This window comes from Lepidochelys kempii, chromosome 2 (assembly GCF_965140285.1).
Source record: "Lepidochelys kempii isolate rLepKem1 chromosome 2, rLepKem1.hap1, whole genome shotgun sequence".
Lineage (NCBI taxonomy): Eukaryota > Metazoa > Chordata > Testudines > Cheloniidae > Lepidochelys > Lepidochelys kempii.
This window is the reverse complement of record NC_136381.1, coordinates 255,089,495-255,107,124: the sequence shown is the minus strand read 5'-3', so window position 1 is coordinate 255,107,124 and position 17,630 is coordinate 255,089,495. Positions and strand designations below refer to the sequence as shown.

Here is a 17,630-nt window from a genome sequence, read left to right as displayed (position 1 = left end):
TGCACACATACATATCCAAATCATTGTAATGTATTTATGTAGGGTTTTTTCAGACTCGGTAGTAAAAATAATTTACAGTTGTCTCTATTCTTTACTGGACCTAAACAGAATAGAAACACAAATAAGGCATTTTGCATGTTCTTGTCTTTTGTTGTTTTTTCTTTTGCTTTTTTGGTTGTACTTTTTTTATTTCTCCTAAGACTTGCTATCTGGTAAGTCTTCTGCTGTGAAAAGTGATATTTGTATGTTTGCTAATATCACTTTTCACAGCAGACCTATTCAGCCCCAGCAAGCCCTGGGACAGATTAAGCCCTGGATGGGGAGGTGGGCAGGGAGGCAGCGGGGCTCAGTGCTGATGGCAGGGGTGGTGAGCCTGGGGCTGGAGCCTGGAACCAGAGCCTGCCACTGTGTGGACGGAGCCCAAAGCCCTGTGGCCAAAGCCTGTCTCCCCTACCCCCCCCGGAAAGTGGGGAATTCACCAGTTGCCTGCACCTCCAGCATTTGTGTCTCGGAGAGGGGGTAGGGCCCAACTGCTGCTGGCAGCCCTGCGAGAGGGGCCACTGCTTTGTGTCCCGTGACACCCTCCCGCCCCCAAAGCCCAGATGGCTGTGGCCGGAAGAAAAGGCCGTGGTGGCCGCATTTGAGAAAACACTGCATAGACACTACAGCAGTGCAAATGATAAATAATACGGCTTGCCTTCTGCACAGGATGTTGAGGCTTAATTAATATTTTAAAAGTCTTTTGAGATTCTTGACTGAAAGGTGTTATAGGTACAAATTAATATTTATTCTGAATTTTATGTTGTATATGAGGAAAAAATGCTAGGGTTTTTTTTGTCTTGTGTTCATTCTGATTGTTCTTCCAGTATATACATCTTCTGGAAGAAAATAGGGTTAATTGAGTATTTAAGGTTCTTTTGAGCATTCATGTGTTGGCACCTATATCCTTTAGTAATGATAGGGAAAAATATTACGGCAGCATCATGCTCAGGCTATGCTATACTGGTACAACCCTTAGGGCACCTTATTATGGAACAGTTTTCCCTGACATGTTTCAAGCATGGATTTATGTATTCCAGATGGCATCTTTACTGCATCTCTGAACTTGCACTTGGTTAAGATACTGTTTACACCAGTGATACTCAGACTGCGGCTTGTGAGCTGCAAGTGGCTCTTTAATGTGTTTCCTGTGGCTCTTCGATTTAATTATTAACCAATCAGGATGCTTTTACTATGTTATTAACCAATTAAGTATCAACTTGTATTAAGTTATTAACTTATTTGCTATGAGAATAATATACATATATAAAAACTAAATATTCCCTTGTCATACTGTTTAAATATGAATGGTACTATAGTAAATGAAACAATGAATTCACACCAGTGTGGCCCGTTTGGGTAATGTTGATCGCTCATTTGGCTCCTGAACCACTGAGGAAATAGAACTATGCTTGAATCATGTCTTCATACTGGCCAACGTGGGGGCAGTTGGGTTCTGCCTCATTGTTTATATTTGTAGCATAGATCAGTGCTACTCAAAGTGGTGGTCCGTGGACTGGTGCTGGTCTGCGAGCCATCGGCTGCCGGTCTGCGCGCACACTGGAAAAAAAAAATTGCCGGTCCCCCCATATCAGATAGCTTGAGAAGCACTGGCATAGATGATCCCTGGTTCTCCTCACTAAGGTTGTGTCTACACTGGCACTTGAACGACAAAACTTTTGTCTTTCAGCGGCGTTACCCTGTCTCCACCCTGTCTCCTCCTCTTTCCCCCCCGAAAGACAAGTTTTGCCATGATAAGTGCCAGTGTGAACAGTGCGTTGTTGGCAGGAGCGCTCTCCTGCCGACAACGCAAACACCACTCGTTGCGGGTCGAAGTTTTTTGTCAGCAGGAGAACCGACAAACAGCGGCTACACTGTGTGACTTTTAGCGGCATGGCTGTAACAAGACAGCCATGTTACTAAAAGCTGTGTAGTGAGAACATAGTGTCAATTAAATGTATTGCCTAGTTAATGGCCTTGTGCTTCTTTACATTAAGTGGTTAGGCTTTAACTATGTGAGCGTACTAGCTGTGCTAGCATTAATATCTAGCTATCTAAACTTCTGGGCCATTAACTGCTCAAGTTGTGTTAAATTTTGTGATCTGGAATTTTACTATCACTTGTTTACCAGTGTCCTGCACTGACCTTAAATGTTCAACAGCCACGTTCTCAATGCAGCCTGCCTTGTATGCTGACAAGGCTGGTAATGCCTTGGGGCAAGAACAGTAAGTAATCTGAGAGACAAATCCTTCTTTACGTCTTCTGGACTCACAAGCAGCTTGTTGGCTCAGAACAACGTAATGCCTGAGCTTCAGAATCCTGTTTGGGGAGGTCAGCTGGATGAGGAGGGGTATTTCCTTGGACACCTAAGATGTCATGCACCACAAAGGAGTGACATTGCATGTATTACATTCCATACACACACAGCTGAAGGGATGTATCCATCAATCTGATCAGTGAACTCTTAAAATCAATTTCCACCCTAACGCTGTAACGTGTCAGACCTAGAGAAGTGAAGAGAGATGGAAGGGAAAAGCTCCTGCAGAAAGTAACTATATTGTGCATAGAGAGGGAAGAAGCCCGTGCTATGCTAGATGAGCAGGGAGTGGAGTAGATAAAGACTGTGGGCCAAATGACGTCAGGCATAAGCTGTGCATTGCCCTCCCCCCCCCAGGTCTATGAAATCAACTGAAACAAACCCATGGAGGATTTTAAAAAAGAACTTTGAACTGGAGCCTGAAATGAATGAGGAGCCACTGGAATACCCTTGTGTATGGGTTGATGTGGTTGCACTTGGGTGTGTGTGTGTGAGAGAGAGAGAGAAAGGTGGGGCAAAGCAGGATTCTTTCTGTGCTGGCATCTGGAGAGCTAGGTCTTGGAGGAAGGTATCTGCCAACTCCTTAATATGTTGTCTTGGTGGTTGATCTTTTAGTGTTCTTGGGTCTTGGAGGGGAGTTGAAAATTCTAAGGTGAGAGACTTTCCAGGTGAGTCTCCTCAGCTCCCTGCCTCTCTCACTTCCCTGCTGGCCTCATTGTCCGGCCAAAGCTGCTTCTAGATTTCATGCCATGTTCCTGTTATGAGCTGGGACTGGGACCGTACAGAAGAGTTGACTCCCTGCTGGGACACCCCCTTGTGGCTGGCCTTAGGTATAGCATTTGCTTCCTTGTGGTGGGGTGTGGTGTAGCAGCTCTTTTTTCACTAGTGTGGTCTGTTGACAGTTCATAGACTCCAAGGCCAGAAGGGACCATTGTGATCATGTAGTTTGACCTCATTTATGACACAGGCCATTGAACTCCCCCAAATTTTTAGAGCAGTTTTTTATTTTGATTTAAAAATTTTCAGTGATGGAGAATCCACTATGACTAAGGCTGCGAGTCTGTCACAGAAGTTGTGGATTCCGTGACTTTTCCTGACCTCCATGAATTTGCAGTGCCCAGCAGTAGCAGTCTGGGTGTGTAGGAGGGGGCTCAGCCCCTGCTCTGGCCCCTGCCTAGGAGCTGCAGGGATGCAGAGTTGGGTAGGGAGCCCTGCCAACCTCCCAGCACCAGTGGAGGTCCTGACCCCCTCTCCCCCAGCACCAGCAGGGGTTCTGCGCTGCAGCCCAGGACCCCCCCCCCAGCACCACCGCAGCACGGCCCCTCCTCCCTCTCCCCCAGCACCGGTGGGGGGCCTGTGGCACGGCCCCTCATCACAAGTGGGGGGGTCCCGTGCTGCAGGCTGGCCCCTCCCTCCAGCACTTGCAGTGCCCCCGGACCACCCCCCCAGAGCACTCCCGCCCAAGTTTTAGTCATGGTAGGTATTTTTAGTAAAAGTCATGGGCAGGTCACGGGCCCGTGAATTTTTGTTTATGGCCCATGACCTGTCCATGACTTTTATTAAAAATACCCGTGACTAAAACGTAACCTTAACTATGACCCTTGGTAAAATGTTCCAGTGGTTAATTACTCTGGTTCTGTGCTGGTCTGCCGCCTCTTGCATCTCTAATCAGGTCATGCTATATTTCCACTCCTCATGTCTTGGACTTTGTTTCTCCGAAAGAAGTCCAACAATCTATCATCAGTTTTTGGCCCCTCACTCTGGGCCCCATGGTCCTTACTCTCTCTGCCTAAAGCCTTTCAAAAATCCATATCAACTTACATCAGAGAGGTTTTCATACCACTTTTTCTAATGGCTGGTAGGGGAACCCAGACCCTCCTTCCTCTCTGGATTCCAGTCCTGTAATGAACAGGCAAGGTGTGCTCCATTAGACTTCTTGCTGCTGCTGCCTCCCTGGACTTCTTCCTGTCATTACTCTTTTTGTCAGGCCTTCTCCTTAGCTTCTTTCTGGGCTCTTGTAGTGAGCAATGCCTCCCAAGGCTTCTCCCTGGAGGTCTGGTTCCTGCCCTTGGCTGTGTTCCTAATCCACTGCAAGCCTCTGTCAGGGCTCTTACAAGCAGACTCCTTCCACTGTTCTACTCCTCGGGTCCTTCTGCCTGCAGCTCCTACCCTGCTACTCCAGGAACGCTTTCCTACTCTGTGTTCAGCCTTTCCCTGGGTGAGCTGGTTCTTCCCCTTTACCTCAGGGCCCCGTACAAGCCATCTGCCCAGCAAGGTATCCCAGCTCTGGCCAGTTCCATCACAACCCTCTGTGTGTCCACTCCTGCTCCTTCCTGTTTCTCTGTTAAGAGAGCAGTTATAAAGTTCTTCTTTCTCTTCTTGTAACCATCTTCTGCTTCAGGCTTCCTGCCTTTATGGCATCATCCAGTTCCGTCCCAGCTGAGTTTCATCTTTAATTAGGAATGGTCCACCCTCCAGGTACAATCAGTGGGTTAATGAAGCTCTCAGTATACACTCCATCACAGACTACAATTAAAGAGGATGCAGGGGGAGAAGAGGAAATTGAGAGGGACAGGTTTTGGCCAGGAGTCCCAACCTAGTGCCTCCTTTCAGTCACAGACCTCACTTCTCTCTGGTAGTGTGCACCTGAGTAGCCTTCTCTTGCTTGAAACCCAGGTAAGCTGCACTGTAGCTTTTATAGCTGTTTGTTTTATTTGCACAGGTGCAGGTATCCCAGTGGCTGGCTGACTGGTTGGTTGAAATCCCAAGTATAGACAAGGCCTGAGTGTTCCAGCTCAAGATGCTCTGCTTGCAATTAAGATTCATTAATAGGCCTGATGAGCTTTTATAGTTGTGTGTTGTTTGTAAAGACAGGGTAACCCCCTCCCCAAATCCCAAACAAAATATTGCCACAGAAATGGGAACTTAAGGAAAATAAATAGTCCTTCTACACTTTCTGCCAAGATGTCACTGAATGTTTTGGTTAAATAGCAAGTTATTGAAAGGATCTGCTCTTCTGGATCTTAGTGAATCCATGATTTGTTTTAAATGTTATATTTCATACTTCATATGTCGTGTACAACATGGCATAAACCAGTGGGATTGAGGGGGAGAGGGACAACTACATCTCAACAAGGAACAGGTGGAATGTTGCATATTAAATTTGTATTCATGTGATATAGTACCTGGCAGGTCTGCTTTCTCTCACCATGCTAGCCTCTGGACAAATGCTTTCCTGCTGGGGGGCCATGAGGTTCTCTTCACTGTGGCAATAACTTATTTCCTTCCCTCCTAATTGAAGCCCTGATTCCTTTTAGATGTCAGTGAAATAAAATGCTCATTCTCTGTTAGAGTGATTACTGGTCTTCTCTGCAATGGTCAGAAAGGGCATATCTGTGCTGCAAAGAAGAACTAGATCAGCCAGTGTTTTGTGTGTGTGTGGTGGGGCTGTGTTAGGATGGTGCCTTTTTGTTGCCAGTGAGGAAACAGCTCTAATGTTTGCTAGAGAGCAGTTTTTTAGGCTAGATAAAGTCTTAAAACAGACCTCATTCCACTGCCCACATGCAGAAAAACTGGCTAGTGCACAGATCTTCCTGTAGTGCAGATGAGCTTGAACAGTCTACAGATCAGTCAGCAAGAAATACTGTTGTCGTGAGAGGCTGTAGCTGTTCATCTAATCTTTTTGCTCCTTGGCAACCTCCCATGCTTCTCTGAGTTTAGATTCACCTTGGGAACATCCTTGACCTTCATTAGCACAGGGAGTGGGAGATTTGAGGCAGATGCTTTGAAGCCATGGTGTAGTTAAAGTACTAAGCCAGCTAGAATGGGTGAAGAAATGATTCAGAAATCCCAAACTTTTGTTTAGTGTCTGGCTACTTTCATGACTCTAAAGGAACAGCTCAGCAGCAGCATTCCTTTTTAGAGCATTGGAGAAGGTTCCTTATTGACAATTGTCAACTGCTGCAAATGGCCCACCTTGATTATCACTACAAAGGATGTGGATAAATTGGAGAGAGTCCAGCGAAGGGCAACAAAAATGATTAGGGGACTGAAACACATGACTTATGAGGAGAGGCTGAGGGAACTGGGATTGTTTAGTCTGCAGAAGAGAAGAATGAGGGGGGATTTGATAGCTGCTTTCAACTACCTGAGAGGTGGTTCCAAAGAGGATGGTTCTAGACTATTCTCAGTGGTAGAAGAGGAAAGGACAAGGAGTAATGGTCTCAAGTTGCAGTGGGGGAGGTCTAGGTTGGATATTAGGAAAAACTTTTTCACTAGGAGGGTGGTGAAACACTGGAATGCATTACCTAGGGAGGTGGTAGAATCTCCTTCCTTAGAAGTTTTTAAGGTCAGGCTTGACAGAGCCCTGGCTGGGATGATTTAGTTGGGGATTGGTCCTGCCTTGAGCAGGGGTTTGGACTAGATGACCTCCTGAGGTCCCTTCCAACCCTAATATTCTATGATTCTATGAAAGGTGGTGGTTTTTTTTTTTTCCTTTCCTGCTGGTAATAGCTCACCTTACGTGATCACTCTCGTTACAGTGTGTACGGTAACGCCATTGTTTCATGTTCTCTGTGTATATAAAATTTCCCCACTGTATTTTCCACTGTATGCATCTGATGAAGTGAGCTGTAGCTCACGAAAGCGTATGCTCTAATAAATTTGTTAGTCTCTAAGGTGCCACAAGTACTCCTTTTCTTTTTGCTGATTGACAATGTGTGCATTACACCTGTGTGCAGAGGGCCAGCACAAGACTTAGGCTCCATTTAAATCCCACTTAAGTCATTGGGCTTAAGTGCTTCATAGTGCTTCATTCGCACAGGGATGAATTTCACCTAGTAAGAATAACAGGCAAATATTTTTTGTTCGAAGAATTTTAACAAATGAAGGAGTGGCATGGTCTGACCTGAGGAACTCCTGAGTTTGATTAACTGTGATGCTTTGTGGTGTTAGCCAAGTCACTTGGGGCCCAATATTACACTTTTGAAGGCAGTGGGATTTTTGCTATAAACTTCAGTGGGAGCATGACCATAGGCTTAATCTCTATTAGTTTTCCATTTGTAACAAGGGAATAATTTCTATCTACCTCACAGAGATGTTGTAAGGGATAATCAGTATTCATAAAGCGTTTGGAAGAGGTTGTAGATGCTATCTCTTATTCTGATTTGTTCTTTGCCAGATTCAGCTGAAGAGGTTTTTTTGGTGATTTCTGATCCTTTGACAAATCTTACTTCTTTAAAACCCATGGACACTTGAAAATAGACCCAACCCCAACCTCACCTGTAGCCCCACCCAAAAAAACAAGTGGATGATATCTACATTTATAGCTGTAGAAAGAATTGGGTATCTTGGTTTATTGGTTTAGATCAAGTTTAACTCTGAAAGACCATTCCAGATTTTTCTGGTTAACTCTACGTTAGAAGGAGTCCTTAATTACCTTTCTCCTCCCATCCCTCAACACAAACCAGTAAATCTACCTGATAGCTGCCAGAAACACCTAATCAATAAATTTCTCAGGGCCAGTTTTCCATTTTGGGTATTATGTGATTTCTTGGACCCTAATTTTGACAGGATACACTTTTTGAGTTTAACTAATTCTCATGTCAACTGTAAATAAAACGCAGTCACCAGTACCGTCTATTTCAGTTCCCTCCACCATTCTCAGTGCTGTGGTGTTCAGTTTTGATAACAGTTGTCGATACGTCTCCGGGAAATCACATTTGTGGGTGATTGATTAGAATAAAACTCTGGGCTGCTCTGCTCCCTTCCAGTTCCATTGTGGAGCTTTTTACCTGATGTGGACTGGACTGGGGAATCCATCCCAAAACCTGGAAGGATATTCAAGGGTCTGCAGAAGGCCAGTGCCAATCTAGTCTCACTGCTAGGGACTCTTCTGGAGACCTGGGGGCATCCTGTCACAGAGAGGGCTCTGCAGAGAAGGTAATAGAGCCCAGCCTTTTACCTTTCCCTGGTAAACTACTCAGGGCCAGCTAGGGTACGGTGAACGTCTCCCTCCACTGCCCCACATAACATAGGTCAATTCCCAGCCTCTAGCTGGCCCTCTCCTTTCTTGCCTCCTGCACAGATCCTGACATTGCAGAGTGTCTTTTGGGATTCTCGCAAATGGGAAGGCGGTCTCAGCGAGGTGCCTTTTAACTCCCTTCCCTTCCACAGAGGAGGAGTGAGTTTGATGCGTGGATCTTGGAGGCGTTTCTGAGATCCTTCCTTAAAAGTTACTCCCCCATCCCCTCTGGAACTGTCACCTCCCTCTTTGCTTGAGTTTTCATGTATGTTTTTTCTCTTTTTTTATCCTTTCCCTAGCCTACATGTCTCCCTTTCCTGTCTCTTTGGAAAACAGAATATTATGTGTTGTTATAAGTAATAAGATTAATACAAACACTTCGTGACTGCTGTATTGTGGACACCAGTAAACTGTCCCACAACTTGAAAGAACATGCTGTTAATATTTCACCCAGTACTATCTGGGTCTTTAGCCTGGTGTCTGAAGATATACAGTACTAAGCAGTCTGGGGCCCTAAGTATTTTGATATGTGGGTTGGAGGGGAGAAAGATATAATGCTTAAACATAAAATTAAAATATAGAGCATAGGTTTAAAATAGCATTTATGAAAAATTGGCAGTTAGAATTTAGTTACTCATGTACAAGTCTGCAGAAGAGTCTTAACAGATGGAGGCCTCAATTCTCTGTGTTTGATTCTCTTTCAGGGAATTGAGAATGGGCCATCAACAATGCTAGGTCTACAATGGGAAGTGTCACGCTTCGCTATTTCTGCTATGGGTGCCTTTTCACATCTGTGACTTGGACACTTCTGCTGTTTGTTTATTTCAACTTCAGCGAAGAGACCCAATCTTTCAAGAATGTGCCCGTCAAGGGGCTGGAACCTCAAAAGCCACTTCCTAAAAAATTCTATCCCCGTTTCACTCGGGGTCAAGTTCGCGTACCTAAACCACAACGGAAAGACAGCAGTATAGGGAATCCATTTGGAAATCATGCACAGGACCCAGGGAAGGGAGACATGGAGCTCTCCCCTGAAATGGGTAAGTGGGCTTGGTCATCTTCATTATCAATGACATACACGCACACATAAACACATCTTAGTTAAATCAGTAGAAGTGAGATCATAAGACTTTAAATGTGTCCAAGGAAAATTTTTATACTCAGAATATTTATTTATTAAAATGTTGATCCTGGTGTTTCTCTTGGTTTCAAAGTAGACTTAAAGTTTATTCTTTTACAGTATGTATTTTTTTAATCCAAAATGTTGCAGTCTAGCCTTTATTCTAAAATATTTTCAACTTTACTACATAAAATGCTACAACAGAACTTCTGAACTTTAACATCCAGGGTACAGACTTTGATATACCACCTTGCCACTGGTAGCATTTGTGCATGTCATGTTAATGATTTACTTTGAGAGGGATTGGACTAAAATATGTGTGAAATTTTAGAGGCTGCAGAGAAACTCAATTCATTTTTTTCAGTATAAAAGATTTAAAAAGTAGTTTGCATGGTGATAGTATGAGGCCTATGGTTGCTATCCATGTATCATAGAAGTATAAAATGATCTACAAACTAGACTGGAAAAAGTTAAGATGATGGGTTTATTCATTTGACAGGGTCAAATTTTGCTTGCTTTATTCAGGCAAATAGGTCTGTTGACTTCATTGGCACTACTTAGAAGAGTGTGGCATTTTGAACTGAAAACTGGCCATTGAACTGGAAGAAGGTAGTGCAAGTCACTCTATTGGTGTCTTAGCTATTTCCGTTGGAAGTATAATACAGAATGTATTTTATCTAGCCCTGAATTTAATACTGGCAGTGCTGGCTAAAACTCCCTACACTCTTCTTCAGTAAAATGTCAGTATGGCGTCAGCTATCGGAGAGTTTTATGGAGCTTAAAAAAAAGCTTACCAAAATGTAAGCGTAGACTTGCTCAGAGGCTTATGTGATCGATAGAAGGTGAAACACCTTCCAAAATTTAACTGCCAACTTGTGATGCCACAGGGCACGCAAATTCTTATCAGTTTGCTGTGTTACCAACAGCTGCTAATTGCTGCATAGTCCAGAGGTGACCATCTCTTTCCAAGTATTCACTGCTTGCCAGGAAATGAACTGGAGAGTTGCAACAGAAAATCTCTTTGATCTTGAAACCCAAAGACTAGCTGGACGGGTGAAAGCCAAATGTGTTCTATTGCAGGACAAGTCCTATATGAAAATTTGGGAGACAGCTGGGCCTCTGTTAGAATTAGACCTAGTGTTATAAGGAAGGGTTTCCTGTCTGTCCAGTCTGGAGAAGTGATAAATATGCTAGGCTGTAAAGTTAAAAAAACAGTTTGGCATATTATAGCTGAGAACAAAATGTCATCTGGTAGGGTAATCTATATTTTTTTCTTATAAATGTATGAAACACACATAACACTGCTATAGTAAAGGGTTTGTTGATGTTTCCATTGCAAACCTCATTTTCCAAGGGCTTAGAGCTGTTGTGTGGACTGGAATTTGTCAGGCACTTCGCACGCACTTTGTTAGCCTGCATGCAGCTCTTCCAATCCATCTTAAATAATATTTACGAGTTTGACTGTGTTTAGAGAGGGGAAAAGAAAAGTGTAGACACTTGTGTGAGGGCAGTCTGTAGAACAAAAAACAGTGCAATTTGGCATGAAGTTTTCAAGCATGGGGTCCTTAAAGCGGATCAGCTGAGCAGACTCAATGGCAGTAGTGCTTGCTGTAATCCAGAGGATGCAAGTATGATTGAGCTTAGAGCCTCTGGACCAGAGTTGGGAAGCTGCGGGCAGCTATGCCTGCAGATGGTCAATGTAAACAAACTGTCTCCCGGCCCACCAGCGGATTACGCTGACAGGCTGCGTGTGGCCGACAGGCCGCAGGTTGCCCACCACTGCTCTGGACAGACAAAATCATTGCTAAGGTCAGATGTGTAACTCCAAGGAAGGGTTTGTGCCACTGCTTTTGTGGCTACTGCTGAACAAGGAAGGGAAAGTAATACCTATTAATAGTCACATTTCTAACCTCTGTGACTAATGGCTTGTCACATTGCAGTTAACCTGATGGATAAAACCCAGTCAGTGCAAACCCCATGGAGACAGATTGCGTTGGTGTAAACTGTGGCTTCCACTTATGTAGCTTCCCATGGTTTCAAACCTCTACCATAGGGGTGTGAGCCACTGCTGCTACATTGGTATTGCTGCTCTTGAGGCTAAAAACCCCAGTGCAGACAACATGCATGGCAGTCACATTGGTGCATTGCTTTTTAGAGGGAGGGCCAGGTATGCGCCCTCGGGAGAATCACTGTTACATGTCCCTTGGTGTAAATCCCATTACCATGTCACAGTCAGTCATGTTACATCTGTGCTATGAAGGGAAATAGGGAGATCTTGTTGTCTTTCCCGTTCCAAAAACATTTCCACAGCTTGCATTTCTCCTTCTATTTTGCCCCTTTTATTTCTGATCATACCACCTCCATGGACATGCTGAGGCTGTCATTGCCCTAGGTCACCTGGATTTTGCATAGCTCTCCAAAGCAAAGTAATCTGTTGGGTGTATTGCAGAAGATGAATTTGGGATTTCCTTGCTTATTGGTTCGTCAGACCCTTGACATGTTGAATAAGGGGGAAAAAATAAATGAAGCCATTTGTTCCAGTACTTCAGGGCTTGTACCAAGGGTTGAGTGAGATATCTCAATGAGTACAACAGAACCCAGTGACTTTGGGACCCTAGAACAGTAGAGTTTAAATTGTTTTTGGCTCCAGGCACAGAGTCAGGGACAGAAAGAATGACATTGCAGGATTTTGCTGCTTACACTAGCATGCTTTTCGAAACTGGATGGCTGCCTCTACCTTCCCACTGCACTTGGTGAGAATTGATGTTTCCGCTAAAATAATCAGCGAAGAAGTAGTCAACTCTGTTGCTATTTGCTACTGAAGTTGTTGTTCTGAGGCTTGAGTCTCAACATCTCAGGTGAGATGAATGATGGTAGATCAGGCTTTTTTGATAGCTATTGTTTTTCTCTCTCTGGAGTCTCATGAAACTGCACTGCACTAGGGCCATGCTTGGTTGGATTTTCTACCACCACAAGGGCTAGAAACTTACTGTATTTAAATAGAAACATACACTTTGAAGAAGCTTAATCTGCCATGGGTACCAGGTTATGCATCAAGTGGGCTAGATCTGGCTGATTGGTTGGGTGTTAACAGCTGTGTTTTATACTGAGGTTAAGAATGAGGTTTTTAGGGGGAAGAAATGTGTGGGGAATACGAAATAAGCACAATGGGGCCATCACTCTTCGGGGGATGTTATGCTCCATTCACATACAGTCTATTTTTATTACACCTATAATGGCTGTTTATAGACTCTACCTATTACTGGGGTAGAAATTGAAGTATTCATACAGAAAGGTGCTCTGAAAACTGGTTAAAATATGATTTGTAAAGGCAGATTGTGAAAACTATGCATGAGTTAAACACTCCATTTCAGTACTTGATCACTGCCAGAGGACATTTTTGACCCAATGAACTGATTTTGATATGTTTCTATTATAGGCATGATTTTTAATGAACACGATCAGGAGGTGAGAGACTTGGGCTATCAGAAGCATGCCTTCAATATGCTTATCAGCAACCGTTTGGGATACCACAGAGAGGTGCCAGATACAAGGGATGCAAAGTATGTCCTTTATACCATTTGCTCTATAAATATAATGTTAAGTTTTCAAGGGTCCAGTATACTAAATAATGAGACTGAAATTAAACATTTGGCCGTTACACATCTATTACATTTTGCTTTCAACATATCAGTTACCACTGAAGGCAGATTTCCAGTCCTTTAATACTTGCAGCCAGATGGCTTGAGGTTATTCTTTTAATTTGGAGGGTTTGCTTTATTGAATACTGTTCAGAATTGGATCTCAAGAGGCAAACGGAAATGGGATAATAATTGTACATAATTGAAAAATCTCTATTGAACAGGTCACATGAGAAAGTCAGACTAACGCTATGTTAAGACAGTGCGTGTATGTAATTTTAAGATCACCTACACAAACCATATATCTACCTACTCTACCACACAAGTCTCTTTGAATTTGGATTTTAAAATACAATATGTCTGCAAATAAATACATATACAGTAGAATCTTTACAAGCTAATGACACTCAGCTGAAAGGGTTAAAGTAGAAATTATTTTCTCAGTCAGATGTTAGATGGAGAAGCTGATTGGTTAGAAAGTATCCTGCTCAATTTAAATATGAGAAGCCATCCGGTGGTCATCCCAGAGACCTAACTTCAAATATAGGGTACATAAGAATGTCCATACTGGGTCAGACCAAAGGTCCATCCCACCCAGTATCCTGTCTGCCAACAGTGGCCAATGCCAGGTGCCCCAGAGGGAGTGAACCCAACAGGTAACGATCAAGTGATCTCTCTCCTGCGATCTGTCTCCACCCTCTGACAAACGGAGGCTAGGGACACCATTTCTTACCCATCCTGGCTAATAGCCATTAATGGACTTAACTTCCATGAATTTATCCAGTTCTCTTTTAAACCCTGTTATAGTCCTAGTCTTCACAACCTCCTCAGGCAAGGAGTTTGACAGGTTGACTGTGCGCTGAGTGAAGAAGAACTTCCTTTTATTTGTTTTAAACTTGCTATCCATTAATTTCATTTGGTGGCCCTAGTTCTTATATTATGGGAACAAGTAAATAACTTTTCCTTATTCACTTTCTCCACACCACTCATGATTTTATATACCTCTATCATATCCCCCCTTAGTCTCCTCTTTTCCAAGCTGAAAAGTCCTAGTCTCTTTAATCTCTCCTCACATGGGACCTGTTCCAAACCCCTAATCATTTTAATTGCCCTTAGAATATCAGGGTTGGAAGGGACCTCAGGAGATCATCTAGTCCAACTCCCTGCTCAAAGCAGGACCAATCCCCAGTTTTTGCCCCAGATCCCTAAATGGCCCCCTCAAGGGTTGAACTCACAACCCTGGGTTTAGCAGGCCAATGCTCAAACCACTGAGCTCTCGCTCCCTCCCTCCCACTCCCCCGCCCCCATGCCAGTTGATCTTTTTTGAGATGAGACCACATCTGTACACAGTATTCAAGATGTTGGCGTACCATGGATTTATATAAGGGCAATAAGATATTCTCCGTCTTATTCTCTATCCCTTTTTTAATGATTCCTAACATCGTGTTTGCTTTTTTGACTGCCGCTGCACACTGCGTGGACGTCTTCAAAGAACTATCCACGATGACTCCAAGATCTCTTTCCTGATTAGTTGTAGCTAAATTAGCCCACATCATATTGTATGTATAGTTGGGGTTATTTTTCCAATGTGCATTACTTTACATTTATCCACATTAAATTTAATTTGCCATTTTGTTGCCCGATCACTTAGGGGTAGTAGAATGGGTTTGATGATCCCTAATTGATATAACGCAGAGCCTCTCTGTGTTTGTTTTTTATGTAATGGACAAATAACCAACTAAAGGTGAGATTGATTCTATGTGGTGATCAGTGTGCGCTCAAGAGATCTCCATTAATGGACTATCGGGGATATTTCAAGTGAGGACAGAGATATATTGAGCATAGAGAAGTTTGTATAGTGCATACATATATTCTGTGCAGGTGTACTCTGAACTGTTAATTTTAAAGGAATGATATTATGGGGAAAACCCCCAAAATTCTGTACCTGTATTATAATTACATACTGGGTTCTTTAAAAATGCTTTCATTTTTAAAATCTAATATATGTTTTTCTATTTATTCTGTTGGAGTGAATAGCAAAAAGGTAAGCAATGTGGTGAATGTAAATGGCTGACTGCTAATTTAACTTTTTTTTTTAATTCACATTTTGTGTCTCATGCACCAGTACAATGTTAAGGTTTTTAATTGGACTTAAAAGTGTTTAATTAAAAACCTAAATTGGGTGTAAATTTACTGATACAAACTTAATGAGCACTAGGATTCACAGAAAGCTATTTTATTAGATTCAAGAGGTATCAAATAGTAACTGAAATATAGGTGGGGGGTTGAGAGGGAGAAAGCTTTCAGAAATACACTGTAGGAGAGCAATCTTCCTGATTCCAGGCAGGGCTAGATGACCTACATGCCTCCTCCATCTTCCTAATTATAGACCTTATGAGTCTAAGTATTCTAGAACAACGTTTGTAGCTTGATTTTTCTTTTTTTAGACACACCGAGCACTCCAACTCCCACTGAAGGGGTTTCAAATTGTTGTGTTCAGTACCTTGAAAATCAGACCCTTAAAGTTTAAACATTCAAGTTAATGAGTGTTTGAAGGCTTGATGGAGCCTAAGAATGGCAGAGTTCTCTGTCTTTATATACTAAGCCACATTGCTGCATGCTGATAAAGGCTGGGAAGGTGAGAAAAGCTGTCTTAAATAGGGTCATTTCTTGATGTCAGGAAAATAGTGCTATCTAGTGACTTTCTCTTCAAAAGCACAAATTTTCTCTACTCTATTACACTTAGAGTAAAGCAACCATCCGAATGCCCCAAGTGTGCCTCCCCGCTCCAAATCATGGTGTAACTTTTGTTTTTGTTGTGGTTGCTCAATTGTGTGTAAATGTAATGGGCCATAGTTGTTGCACAAAAGCGCATATCCCTCCCAGAGCTGAATCCACTTGAATTCAAGTGAACAGGCTTCTTGACGCAACCAGAGTTGCATTTTAGGTCCAGAGGTTTTTGCTACCACTTGATCCCCTCTCAAATGCCAGTAATGACAATTTACCTTGTATCGTATCAGATTTGTAGACATCAGGGAGAGAATTTGAAATAAGCAGATAAAAGTCCTCATATTTTTGCTGCAAGACTTTCAGTGCCTGCTGTAACTATTATGTGTTAGGAATCTGACCCTTAGCATTGTATGTGTGAACTGTAGGTATGAGGCTACTCTATACTTTGTTGAGCCCTAACATAAGTATTATGTTAATGAACATGTCTTAGGCCTGGTCTATACTACAGAGTTAGGTTGATGTAAGGCAGTTTACGTTATCCACTAACTGTACACTCTACAGCCTTGCTTCCGCTGATGTAAGCACCCTACTGCACTGACGACATAACCACATCGTCCATGAGAGGCGCAGGGCTTATGTCAATGTAGTTAGGGCGACACAATGTCTGTGTAGATGCTAGGTTACTTACCTCTATTGGCTGTCATTCTTGTCAATTTCATGGCTCCAATGGAGCCATGAAATTGACAAGAAAGCTGGCTCCTAGCTCCCCAGCCTGTCTCTGCTCTAAAGCAGGGCTGCCACCCAGACTTCCAGCTCAGGCTGCTGCCCAGGCTCCCAGCTCCCCACAGGGAGCCTGCTGCCTTCCTGACTCCCTGCTACTAGCCTGGCTGCTGCCCCTCTGATCTGGGCTGCTGCCCCTCTGATCTGGGCTGCTGCCCAGGCTCTTGGCTCCCCACTGGGAGCACAGCAGCCAACCAGACTCCGGGCACGGATCTCCCCGCCAGGAGCCTGGCTACCCTCCCCCAGGCTCTCAGCTCCCTGCTCTACAGTGGGAGCATGGCTGTGTCTGGTGGGGAGCTCTGCACCTGGAGCCCGGTGCAGAGTCAAGATGTCGGGGGGGGGGCAGGGGAAGCTGGGCTCCTGGTGGGGAGCTGCACATGGAGCTGAGAGCCCTGGCTTTCAGCCCCCCACGCTGCCCCTCTTAAGTTGGTGGAAGTGCTTCTGGTGAGGATGTGCACCACTGACAGAAAGAGGGCAGTGTGGACACGAGCCACTGCAGTAATTACCGTGGTGGCTGTAAATTGACCTAACCTAGGTTGGCTTAAGTTTATAGTGTAGACATGCCCTGAGCGTAACACTGAAATGTAAGAGAACAATTTCTAATACAGTATTAGTGTTGCTGTTTATGGAGCTTTGTCAGGAGGCGCAGTCCTGTACAGATGTACATTGAACATAAGTGTGTCTTTTGTTTGTAGGTGCAGAGAAAAGTCCTACCCTTCTGATTTACCGTTTGCCAGCATAGTTATCTGTTTCTATAACGAAGCATTTTCTGCTTTGCTTCGGACAGTACATAGCGTACTGGATCGCACTCCAGCATATCTCCTTCATGAAATTATCTTGGTGGATGACAACAGTGAACTGGGTGAGTGACAATCTCAGTAATGCATTTGTGCTGGCGTTGCACATCTATGCTTGCACCTACTGGAGACGTTCGGCTTTCCTGTCTCTTCCTGTGCTTTTATCAATAAACCATGTATCGTGTAG

The 17,630-nt window shown here is 43.6% G+C and overlaps 1 protein-coding gene across 9 annotated transcripts in view; it reads left to right on the top strand.

Annotated features, from left to right (window-relative positions):
• GALNT11 (polypeptide N-acetylgalactosaminyltransferase 11) overlaps positions 1-17,630 on the top strand; it is a 105,644-nt gene that overhangs the window by 17,484 nt on the left and 70,530 nt on the right. For 8 of the 9 annotated variants that reach the window (XR_012157629.2, XM_073334612.2, XM_073334608.2 and 5 more), the window contains exons 2-4: positions 9,083-9,415; positions 12,935-13,058; positions 17,342-17,508. Coding sequence is in view for 8 of the 9 variants with exons in the window: in XM_073334612.2 (XP_073190713.1) it covers positions 9,121-9,415; positions 12,935-13,058; positions 17,342-17,508 (586 nt within the window). In the remaining variant the exon portion in view is untranslated. The remainder of the gene's footprint in view (positions 1-9,082; positions 9,416-12,934; positions 13,059-17,341; positions 17,509-17,630) is intronic. The other variant, XM_073334613.2, reaches the window with a different exon arrangement.